The 12,648-nt window shown below is 42.8% G+C and overlaps 2 protein-coding genes across 16 annotated transcripts in view; one reads left to right on the top strand and one right to left on the bottom strand.

Annotated features, from left to right (window-relative positions):
• The window catches only part of TRIP12 (thyroid hormone receptor interactor 12), a 147,233-nt gene extending 136,402 nt beyond the window's left edge, over positions 1 to 10,831 (bottom strand). For 14 of the 15 annotated variants that reach the window (XM_060015961.1, XM_060015964.1, XM_060015966.1 and 11 more), the window contains exon 1: positions 9,757 to 9,885. The gene's annotated coding sequence lies outside the window, so the exon portion shown is untranslated. Of the gene's footprint in view, positions 1 to 9,756; positions 9,886 to 10,762 lie in introns of those variants that run through there. The other variant, XM_060015962.1, reaches the window with a different exon arrangement.
• FBXO36 (F-box protein 36) overlaps positions 10,389 to 12,648 on the top strand; it is a 101,666-nt gene continuing 99,406 nt past the window's right edge. The window contains exon 1 of the mRNA XM_060015979.1: positions 10,389 to 10,489. Within this exon, the coding sequence (XP_059871962.1) occupies positions 10,394 to 10,489 (96 nt within the window). The 5' untranslated portion in view covers positions 10,389 to 10,393. The remainder of the gene's footprint in view (positions 10,490 to 12,648) is intronic.

The raw sequence follows: 12,648 nt of genomic DNA, 5'->3' as shown, positions 1-12,648 counted from the left end.
GAAAAAGTTCTAAGTTTCTCTAAATATAGTAAACTCAAGTTAACTGCACAATTATGAATCCTCTTAATTTTAGTAACAAAAACCAAAGCATTAATATGCTGAATATAAGTAAACGCATGAGTGAAGCAGAAGGCCCAGCCCACAGAAGAGGCAGAAAAGCTGCTATTCCAGCAAACATTAAGTTTACCAAAACCTCAGCTGATGCAAGAAATATAAATTGAGTATCACCTAAAACAGGTGCTACAATGAAGATCCCAAATGATGGTCTGTTATCTCTTCAGTGATTCCTCTCAGTAGTTTGTGTAATGAGAAAGATACCTGGGAAAAAAATGGCGTGGCCTAATATCCAGGCAGCTGAAAAGTAATACTAGCTGGTTAGAAGAGGCAGAAGCAGATTATCTTACAGTGCCACACCAAAGGCTGAAATTCCCCAAGTCTTACCTCATAGCAGTAACTGGAAGGGCAAAACTTGTCAAAAGGCAGGGTGAAGAGGAGATGAACTCTGCAATTAAAAGTCTAGTTTTCTGACAGAAGTATTTTGAGGCCAAAATGTGAAAATCAATACTAAAATTCCTAATGACAGTTGAGAAATAATTAGCAAACAGGTCTGATCACGAAGTTAAGAACTACGGAATCTTCTCAAAAACGAGCCTAGTGGGCTTCCCTGGTGGCGCAGTGGTTGAGAGTCCGCCTGCCGATGCAGGGGACACGGGTTCGTGCCCCGGTCCGGGAAGATCCCACATGCTGCGGAGTGGCTAGGCCCGTGAGCCATAGCTGCTGAGCCTGCGCGTCCCGCAACGGGAGAGGCCACAACAGTGAGATGCCCGCGTACAGGAAAAAAACAAAAACAAAAACAAAAACAAAAAACCGAGCCTAATTTTTGCCATCTACTGAGAGAAGGGCCCAAATACTTTTTGATCTGAGATGGAAGGGCAGACATCAGGTCTAATTTCCTCTGGAGACTAACCCACCGGCTTTCCCTAGGTGGGCAGAAGAAATGGAAATACATGCTTGATAAAGGAAAAAACTAGGAAGCTGCATGACTGTCTTGCAGAAAAATAAGCACTACTGCCTGTTGCAGCAGTAAAATACAGAGACTTCACAAATGTTTTTATTCTGAAGTCCACAAAACCCCACAAATTTTGTACTATACAGCCTTAACGTATTATTTTACATCATAAACTTGCACTAACAGCTAGCATCTCTGCTATCCCCACATAAGGAAAAATCAAGTTAATTCAAACTACAGACAGCAGTCTACAAGAACATACTAGAAACAAAAGCTGCTAAAGAAAGCTAAATATTATGGCTATCAGACCCCCAAATAAAATATTCTCTTTGGCTTTATTTTCCCTTCAGCCACATGTAACCTGATTTCCCATGTTTGAAATTCTGTTGTACGTACTTTTTTAAAAGTAAAAGGGGTAACAAATAGTCTACTGTGACATAAACCAGAGTGCGAGGTAAATATTTTATTAAAATATTTAACTTGATTAATATTAATTTGCACCTTTTGAAAAATACGTAAAAACTTAAACCACAATTTGCTTTTGTTTTAAACATTTTTTAGTGCATTAGATACTAAGCAAAAGGTTTTCCTATAAATACGACTTGACAAATAACTGAGTAACTCACAAAAAACATGTATTAATTCTTAAACAGTACTGACTTTTTTAAAATCTCTGAATAAACAATAGTTGAATGAGTTAAGGGAATGATTGCCAGCTTCCACTAAAGGAAGAATTCTGTGACTGAACAGAGGGGCAGTGGGAGTCGACACTTAACCAGCTCCTGCCTACAGAACAAAACTTTTTAAACTATTAAGCAGGGAAACTGAACAAGAAGTAAGTTTGACCTCCACTGCTTTTATTGCCCCAAAACTTACCACAAAGACCCTTATATACAGTCCTAGAAAGGGAAGCAATTTCATAAAAAGATAAATAAGATCTAAAAGCACATTTAGTTTTCTTTTCAGTTCATTTACAAATTAAATATCTTTTCATGTTGTCACTGCCTATTCATGTATCTACCGTAACTTCAACACGTCTATTTAAATCGAATTTCTTAATCTCCCATTTAAGAACCTCAATAATCTCAGCCCAAATTTCCTGTTATTTCATAAATGTGGACCCTCTACTCCAGAGGGCCATTAGACCCTCACCACAACTACTCCTTTAAGCTCCCAGTCCTTTCTACACCTATCCGAACAATCAGGGCCAGCTCAAGCCCCTCCTCTCTCCATAAATTCTTCCTCAATAACTTCAGTCTCTCTCTAAACTTCTGAGTATTCACTGTATAAAACTCAACTTTGTACTTAAAAACAAATATGCACAATGTTATATTCTTTTGACATAATTTGAATTTATCTGCAATATTAGTACATTTTGAAGTAAGAGATCTCATTTTATAAGTCTCTTATTTCTCCTCAGCACTCTCCAAAAGGGTAAGCCTTATATGGAACCAGAAATGCACATGCATTCGTTACTGATGAAATATGTGTACAATGAAGGCACTTCCAACGATTTATTCAGTACAGCCAAAAAAGCATGCCCTAATTCATCTGTTTCTTAAATTAGACTCTCATATCAGGTTTTCTAAATGCAGAAAACTTGCATTTAGAATATTTACAGAATACTTCTCTATGCTAATTATACATAGTTATCAAGTCAGTTTAAGAATAAAAGTGATTATCAACTAAATGAAACATAATGAAACTCAAAGGACAAAAACTAAGTCATTTTTTATTCTTCCCAGCACAGTCCTGTGGTGCACAGTAAGCACTCGATAAAAACTTGTAATGATATAAACAAACTTTCATCTACTAATGAACATAATCCCCAAATGCTAAACCTGGAGTAACCAAGTCACTCAAACAGTCCAGTGCCTTAACAATCCCTTAAGTACCTGATTTTAATGAGCCTAATTCTGAAAATTTTATATTCTAGGATCCTACACTCAGCTACCAAGCCCTGAAAAACTAAAATAAGCCAGTTGAGGGAATTCCCTGGCAGTCCAGTGGTTAGGACTGTGCACTTTCACTGCTGAGGGCCCGGGGTTCGATCCCTGGTTGGGGAACTAAGATCCTGCAAGCTGCCAAAAAATAAAATAAAATAAAATAAGCAAGTTCACAGTAAACTGTGTCAATACTTTACTATTATTTCACAATATAGTTTCTCAATGTGTCACCAAAATGAACTCTACCACTGCCACCTACCATGTACAATACATTATGTTGGAGCCTTGTGCCAGCCTCTGTGAGGAGAGAAGAATGGGACCTCTACCCGCAAGCAGCCAAAGATATCATAAGAAAGATGTAAACAACTAATAAGACAGACTGTGAAAGCCATAACTGAAACAAATAAAATGTTGCAGAAGGGAGAAGGGGAGAAGAGAGTGAAGACTGAAAATCTTACAGGAGCTACTGAAAGAAAGTTAAGGGTGTTTGGGATTGACATACATACACTAATATGTATAAAATGGATAACTAATAAGAACCTGCTGTATAAATAAATAAGTAAAATTAAATTTAAAAAAAAAAGAAAGTTAAGGGTGTGTACATGTAGCTACAAAAGGTACAAGATGGGGGAGGGGTGACAACCCAGGTAGACAGACAATCAAAGTCAAGGCAAGAATGAAGTTCCTGGGTGTGTTCAGAGGAACAAACAGCCCAATCTGACTGCATGCAGCCAAGAGTGCAAAACAGGATTACAAAATACTGGGGCCATAGAAGTTACAGAATTTTCACACATTTGCTGTTTACAAGGCAACTACAAGCACTTGGGTTTTACAAATTTTTTTTAAAAAGGGGGCTGGGGGAGGCCCTCCATATGATCTCCATGAACCTGCTCTCTAAGGACACAAAGCAGCTTAAATTACAACTCAACAGTGAATTACAAATAGGCTATCTGTACAAACTCACTTTGGGTTTCCAGGGCATCACACGTTTACCAGTACGAGGACTTCAAAATGAGTTAATGTGACCTTAAGACGGCACAAGGTACATCTATTTATTCAGAACGCTGCCCATGGGTGGAATGAGTAGGAGTTGTGAAGTCAGGGTGGAACTCACTGGTTTTGACAGCCAACAAGTTGATTAAGATACACATTGAAATGCTGTAACTTGAAGTCTTGAAGGCTTGTTGATAGACACTTCAGCTTATAAATAGCATTCAAGAATCCATGTAGGGGTAATAACATATTTACAGAAATAAATACACCCTTTCTAAAAAGAAACAGAGTAAGCTAAAATGATGTATAAAACTCAATTTTGGGACTTCCCTGGTGGCGCAGTGGTTGGGAGTCCTCCTGCCAGTGTGGGGGATGCGGGTTTGGGCCCTGGTTGGGGAGGAGCCCACGTGTCACAGAACAGCTGGGCCCGTGCGCCACAGCTGCTGGGCCTGTGCTCCTAGAGCCCGTGCTCCACAAGAGCAGCCACTGCAATGAGGAGTGGCCCCCGCTCTTCGCGGCTGTAGGGGGCCCGCGTGCAGCGTCAGGGACCCAACGCAGCCAAAAGTAAATAAATAAATCTATTAAAACAAAAAACAAAAACAAAAAATACCCCTCAATTTTATATTTAACACGCACACTGTCTCAAAACATACTTAGCGCTTCATGAAGCATTTAAGAGATCAGCTAGTACATGCAAATAATGGACAACTGAAGAATATGAAATGGCTTGCCCTAATTTTTTTTAATATATATGATTCAAAGTAACTTGCAGTCTCTAAAATATATACCAACAGATTAAGAATAAAACTCCCAAAATCTTGTTAGCATTAATAGTGATCCAAAATGTTTATCAAAACAAATCAAATAGGACATTACATTAAACCATTACAAAATATTTTCACTTTCAGAATCATCTTATTCACACAAGACTTATTCCTTTAATAAACGTTTAAAGAATCTTTATTAAGGGCCAGGCACTGTGCTAGATTCTAGGAATAAAAGAGGAATGACTAACTTCAAGGAATTCATAATCAACTAAGGAATACTATTCTATGCTCAAAACAGTTTCAAGTAGAATACCTACATACATAATATTGATAAAAGTATGTTCTAGGTAGAACAGTGTTAACAAATGAGGAAATGGTCAATGCAGCAATGAACAGTGGAGGAAGGGCTCTGTGTTCCAATCCATCTCTGTAGCCTAATCTCCTGAAGAGTGTTGAGCATTTATATGACAATTAACTCTAGGGTCAGTGGCCATAACCACATATTTCAGGTTAGGCACCTGAAGCTCACAAAGGTTACATTACTTGCCCAAGGTCACAAACATAGAAAAGGCATTGCCAGAACTGGAACCCAAGTCTTTTACCTTCACATCAGATATTCACTTGAACAGTGCTGTTCATTAATGAAAAAACAGAGTAACAGGCAGCTTTTTTACTCTAGGCCCCTAGAATGACTTTTTATATCAAGCATAACTGCAAAACTGACTATTAACAGCTCCTGCACACTCAAGACAAAACCGGTAAGTCTGAAAAATCGCCAAGATTTTTCTTCTGGCTAATCCAGTTTAATGAAACTACTGAAGAATCAAAACCAAAATCTCTAAGTCCTCAGAGAAAAACTATCGAGCACACTTATCAGTCTACGAAACAACTTCTTTTGCCTATACCCTGAAACTATCAATAAACTGGGATAAAGAACTGCATTTTTAAAAATCCAGGACATCAGCCAAGTTAAGTTTTACTTAAATAAAAGTCAAAAGACTGGTTCGGCATCAGTATGCTTATCTATTTACCATAAATAACAGCAAGCACACACTGTGTACAGAGTAACCTAGCAGACCAGGTCGAGACTGTAAAGAACAATTTGCTAGAGGTTTATGTCTTTAAGAAATCTGTAGCATAGCTGTCTGAACTATACCCAGGCACTAAAAGAAAATACACAAATGTAAAGCTAACACTACATGTTAAGAACTACAAGCACCAAAATTATATAACAACCTACAAATTATATGTCTTATATAATATCCACCAAATTCTTACTCTTCCACCCTACCCAGGCACTCTGATGGCACAGTAGTGAGAAAGATGTCAGAGACTGTGAGCCCTACACCAAACAGCATCCTGAGAAATCTGTTGGGGCCAAGAACCTTTCCAAGCAGGAAGACTGGCTGCATAGCCAGCAAGGCCAGGGTAACATTACTGGTTTGGAGTGGGGAGGAAAATGGGTGTTATTTTCAATCAGGTTTATGAGTATACCTTCAGGCATAACACAATGACATTTAGATAATCCTTGCCCTCAGGAAGCATATAATTCAGTCAGGGGAACAAAAGCAATGCATGTCCACAAACCTAGCACTATAATCACAAAATGAAGCACATATAGATAACAAAGAAATAAAAGGAAAAGATCATGGGGTAGAAACTTTTGAGGAAGTGCTTGTGAGTTGCAGTGAACCTAAAATGATTCAAATGTGGGAAAAGTGCATGTCAGGCTGGCAGTAGCAAGAACCTGAATGAAGACGAAAAGCAACAAACAGGTTGCTTTTTCAATCTGAGTCCATCAAATTACCTCAGGAAAAAGGCAAAAATAAAGTGGCAATTGGTATCACATTTGCTCACAAAGAATCCCACCCATCCACTTAAAAGAATTAAAAACAAAAAACTCCCCAGATTCCGTAAAGAAAACAGATCAAGATTCAGAAATGTTTTTCCTTAATTGTAGTCTCTGATATTAGAAAGTCAATTTCATAAGAGCCACAAATCAGAATAGGTATAAATTTTGTCCATAATAAAAACACAAAGAAATCTGTCTGAAGTTTCTCTCAACAGAATTAACAATGTTTGGGGAACAAGCATACTGATGCAAAAAAAAAAATTACTGTAACATAAAAATTGGGCCCAAGTTCCACTACCAATCTAGCAGAAACTTCAAATTATGAAGTGCTATAAACTTCGTATCTCCAACCTACCTTACGTAGACACCGCCCACCACCACCACTGAGGAAAGTTATCTTTTTGTAATTACCTCAAAATAGATAATGTAATTTTCTAAAGCTAATGACAATTGTCTTTAACTTACTTAGCAGTTTGTAGTTTTTCACAGCCCTTATGTCCACTGGATCTCACAACCAGCTGGTAGGCAAGATAGGGACTACCCACCCCCATTTTACAGATTAAAATAAATGGAGGCCAGATAGGGTCAGAGAATAGCTCAAGGTCACACAGCTACTAACTGGCAGTGTTATGAATTCCCAGGCCAGCATGTGTCTTCTTTGCTAGGATGATGTCCTTAAAATAGGATCATACAACTTTAACCAGATAACAAATGCAGTAAGCTTGAAAGTTAGAATGGAAAAGTAAACATTCCTTCAAATTTACTTTGCTAGGTGAAAGCACTGATTTTACCCTGGCCTAGCATCCCATTCATCTTAAAAATATTTGTTTAGCACCTTCAGGAACTCTAGCTGCCAAAAGCGTTCTAAAACTTTTAGAAAGTAAATGAAAAATAAAACAAAAAGCCTGTTCATGGACACAAACTAAATAGGAAACGTCAGCTGAACAGACTTAAAAACCACTCAAACTCCTGAAAAAACTGGGAAGCGAATGGAAACAATGATAATCTTCATTACAGTTCTTCGATTCTTATGGATATTGGCACATTCACAGAAAGGCAGATGTGGACAAAGTCCACAACCCCCAGCCATGTTAATGTGCTCTATTAAGCTTAAAATAAATGAAATAAAAGCTCCCCAATTTCACAAAGATGACATAAAAGCTGGGGCTGAATGTGGAGCAGGGAGTTTCTAAAACAATTGGAAATTGTGTCTCCTCTAAAATTCACACTTAACACTGATCTCTTCGCATGCTCTAAATATGAAAATAAGCCTCAATAAAACCCTCTGCCATTTATCGTCTCTAAACCTCTGATAATATCACTCCTCAGCTCTAACTGCTCCCCGCCCCACCCCACCCCCCGCCCCGGGTAAATGCGACACACACAGGCCTCATACATAGGCCTCTTGCCTTTTTCTCTAACAACTAGGACCTTTGTTCCGAACGTCGGTTTTTTACCCCACTCAATAGCTCTTTCAACTTTCTACCCCGTATTTTTTTGTTTTGTTTTGCTTTTGGAGAGGAGATTCTGAGCCTCAACTTTCCGGGTCTTTAACAAATGAACTGCCAAAAATAGCTAAAGAGACTGGAGAGGAACAGAAAGTTCAACACACCACGGAAGGGCCTACAAACCAGAGGAAAGCCCGGGGATCGGGTGAGCTGGCAGTCCAGGCAAGATCGGGGAAGGCCGACGAGGAAGGGAGGCAGCAGAATAGCAGTGAGACGTCCACTCAGAACAGATCCACGGCGCTATTAAACGTCCTCCCGCCCCACACAGCCCCACGTTCCCACACTGACACTCTCTCTCCCCCAGTGACCTAACGAAGCAACTGAACCATAACCACGGCCAGGCAGGGAGCTTAAGCTACACCTCCTCCAAAGTAAAACGGCATTATCAAAAACAAACCAATCTGTCTTAAGGGTTTAGGAGCAGCCCCTTCCGTTCCTTCCTCGCCACACGGGGTAACCAGTTGCCTCCGTCCCCCAGCAGTTGTTCAAATGTCTAAGATACCCCCAGCCCCCCCGCGCCCCACGATGTGCATGTGTTTTTAAATCTTTGGTTTTTTTCCTCCAGCAAATGAAAGATTTCTCTTATTCTGAGAAAAGGAGCAACACGAAGAAAGAACAGGATTGGGAATTTTACCACCTTCGTTATCTGAACTCCCCTCTAACTTGTTTCAGAACTAGAAACCCACTCACTATGCAGGAGGATGGAGGAGAGAGGGAGGGTGAACCAAATGGACAAATGTTATAATAGGTTTTATGTAATCCACATATAAATAAATTAATCGCCTGACTCGCTTTGAATGCTAATACGACTGGAGCGACAACTGGTCCACCTCCCTCCCACAGGTCCTGACCCCCTCCCCCCAATTTCCACGCTGATCTATTTGGAAGGATGCTCTGCTCCTCTCGGCCAAGTTTCTCGGCCTCTTTCACGCCCCCCTGCATCCTCTCTCGGCGTCATCCTCCCTCAGCCTCAACTTCCCACGGCTGAAGCAACTGCTCAGCGCAGACCCCGTCTCCGGCCTCGCCCGCCCTCAACCGTCCCCCTCGGCAGGAAACCCCTTACTGCGGTCTAAAGTCACTCCGGCCTCTCCCTCCTCTGACCCTCGCTTCCCACAACTGTTGTCACACGAGCGGCTCCCTAGTTTCCATTTCCGGGCCGTCCCCGGCCCAGGAGCCTCCCCTCTCCCGGTTTCCGGGCCCCCCATCCCATTTCCGGGGAACCCTTGCCGTATTCACACCCCCCACCTGCACTTCCGGCCCCCCACTTTCTCTCTTCCTAGACGCCCTCCCAGCTCCAAAGCCCACTTCCGGCCCCCCCGACCCCCGCTGGGCTCCCCCAGACCCGCACGCCTTACCCCGGTTCCGTGTAGGGCCCTCCTCATGGCGGGGGGCCGGAGGGGGCACCCAGCGACCCCCCCGCTCCCGCCCGGTCCCGGTCCCTCCAGCCGCGGTCTCCCTCGAGCGCCTAGCCCGTAAACCCCCAGCCCGGTCCTTCCACGGCCCAGCCGCCGCTGCCGCCGCCGCCGGGAACAGGCCGAGCAGGGGCCGAATCGCGGCGATGACACAACCGAGCTTCCTGGGACTTTCTGTTCCAGCTCCCCCCCCCACTACCCCCCCAACCCCTCAGCACAACCCCCTCCCCCAGGCCTGGCCCCGCCGCTCGGAACTGCGCCCCAATTACCTAGTTGGGCCCCAAAGTCTCCGGTCCGGACTCGGTGGCGCGGCAGTAACTTCCACTCGCTCCCCCCACCCCCCCCAGCGGCGGCGGCGGCGGCGGCTCCTCGGGTCCCTTCAATTATCAGCTGAGCCGCAGCACCGCGGCCGGCGTGCGCCTCCGTCCGCACCGCCTCCCTCCCCGCCCGTTCCAACACCCTCCGGGAACTACTTTTCCCTTCGAATCAGCCGGACAGGCTCGGCCGCGGGACAGGCCCCGCTGCCTACTCGCAGCCCATCACATCGCCCCTCCCTCCCCCAACGCCCGGCTCGACTTCCCGAGCGGCCTGCGATCTCCTCCCGATCCCTTCGAGGGACCAGGAAGGGGAATGTGGTGCTTCGCTTGGTATCCCTCCGCCGGGGTCACCCCCTCCCCTCGGTGGTAGCAGGAACTAATTCCCCTTCGGGTCACCCGGGACCTCAAGGTGGAAATTTCACGGCTCAGAGTTCTCTCTAACCCCTGGAAGAGGGAACAATCACCCCAAGTTAGAAACACCCCGCCAAGTCAAAAGTAGGGTTCGATTTAAACCAGGGCTCTTGCCCCATGACCCCAATCAGGCCCCGCCCCTTCCTGGTTGTCTTAGCGACGGTGGTGGCGTCTCAAGATGGCGTCGTGGCTGCCGGAGACTCTGTTCGAAATTGTAGGACAAGGCCCGGCGCCGAGTAAAGACTATTACCAGTTATTGGTCACCCGGTCCCAGGCAAGTGCGAACCGCGGTTACCCTCTTTAGTAACTCTCTTCCCGCCCCGGTGGAGCCCGGAACGCGAGCCGCGCTAGGCCGAGAGCGGCTGTGGCCAGCCGGAAGCGCCGGGTCCCTGCTTCGAGCCGGGAGATTTCCCTCGTCACCTCGGCCTCCTCTGCGGGCCCGGCGGCCCGCGTGTCCCTTCCCAACCCCAGCCCGGCTCGTACCCGGAGAGCCTTCTTGGCCTCCTCACAACGCCGCCCGCTCCCTTCTGTCACCCCGGGTTCCTACCCGCAGAGTTCCCTCCGCGCGGAAAGAAAAACAGGCGTCCCTGGCTTGCGTGCAGCCTCACCTCAGCGTGGGAAGGAGGGAAAGAAAGACTCAGCCAAGTGTCCCAAGGAGGAGCCGGCAGGGGAGGAGAGAAAAGGAAGATCTCTTTTCCAGGGGAGGGTTTAATTATGGGGGATTTTTCACGTCTTATTGTGGTCTTTACGTGTACCAAGGCCACATCAAAACTTCCTTATTTCTAGGAGGGATTGATCGTTGAGAGCTTACTCCTTACCTTTTCGGAGCCCCTTCTATCCCACTGGAAGTGTGCGGGGGGTGGTACAAAAATGTTTCAGCTGCTCTGCGCGTCAGCCCCACCCATTATGACATCTGCTTCACAACAATAAGACCGAGGATTATGTTATCGCTCAAGTAACTATCGGCCTATTTTTATGACTACTTTAGCTGTTTAAGGTGGGCTTTGTGGATGATTTATTGTGCCCATGAAATGATCGAGTTAAATGGGTCCTCCACTCGGAACTCGTTTCTAATTCCTCGCTGAGCTTACACCTGTCACCGAGATATTCGTGCACCTTGCACTTTCAAAAATGGTATTCCTAAAAAATGAAATTTAGAACTTGGTATATATTTGTTTTGGTGTACGTATTGAATATTTCATCAGTTTGTTCCATGAGCCCTTCAATAAAATAGACAATGATTTTTAGAGCTTCAAAAGCATCTTTTAAAATAGAAATAATGTATATTTATTTCTAGATCTAAGATTTATAAATATTACAAGCGTAATATCAATTGATAGCGTATCGAACTTATATTTTTAATTGAACACTTAAAGAAAATTTTTACATATTTAATTGGAATTTCTTTAATTTCTTAAAGACAGAAATGTACTCTTCTTGTACATTTATTTTAGGGTTGACTGTTTTCCATTTGCTATATAAGATGTATGATCCTAACAATTCTTCACATCTAGCATGAGTGATTGAAAACAATATTTTATGTATTCTGACTTCATTTTCTATTTTATCTACCTCAAGTAAGTTAGAATGTTCTAATTTTTACTTTACAGCCTTTTCCATAGCTTGTCTTTAAAAATTGTTTTGAGTGTTTCTTATTCTTGCAACTCTGGTATTATAAGTGTATTATACTGTAATGTTGTAAGCCTCAGCAAGCTAAATTACTTGTTTACCTTTCTGTTTTAGAAAATTAACCATAGCAGTCCTCCTGTTATTAGTTTTCCCCAAGAATGGTCCTGTTGTTGATGTTCTTCAGACTTTGCTCCCTAGTCTAACTTGGGCGCATGCCTTCCTTCAGCTACTGTTTCATGACATTTTTCTTGCCCCTCCCCCAGAAGTATTCTTAATTTTTTTTCTTTCTTCTGTTTTTTTTTTTTTTAAACACGTCAGAAACTCTCATCTATTTCAGGCCCTGTTTTTTTTCTGTCCCATTGCTTATATGTAAAATCCTTTGCAAGTTCTGATCTTTTTTCTTCTTTTAAGCAGACTGAGTATATTCACTACAGTTCTACCAGTGAGAGTTAATCTCAAATCTGATTAATTCACTCTCTTTTTAAAGTAAAATTTGTTGTAAAAAAAAAAATAGTAAATCTAAAAAATAGTCTTTTCAGTCAACCATCTTGAGAATATGCTAGTTTCTAACCACAAGATAAGTTTTCTAAGTCTCAGCACAGGAAACCAAACATCCAGTGAGAGACAATCTGACATATATAAGTACTAAAAGACTAGAATTACAATGTGTTTTATAAGATGGACTTTTTGCTGGAGTGTCTTTCTAAAATTGATTCTTGTACATATTTTCTCTTTCTTTCTGCCTTTATTCCCCAAAATGTTGTATATTATCCAAAATATGCTCCAGATTAAATGGATGCTTCT

Source organism: Delphinus delphis, chromosome 7 (genome assembly GCF_949987515.2).
Source record: "Delphinus delphis chromosome 7, mDelDel1.2, whole genome shotgun sequence".
Classification (NCBI taxonomy): Eukaryota; Metazoa; Chordata; class Mammalia; order Artiodactyla; family Delphinidae; genus Delphinus; species Delphinus delphis.
The sequence above is the reverse complement of the archived record's forward strand: the minus strand, read 5'-3'. Positions and strand labels throughout refer to the sequence as shown.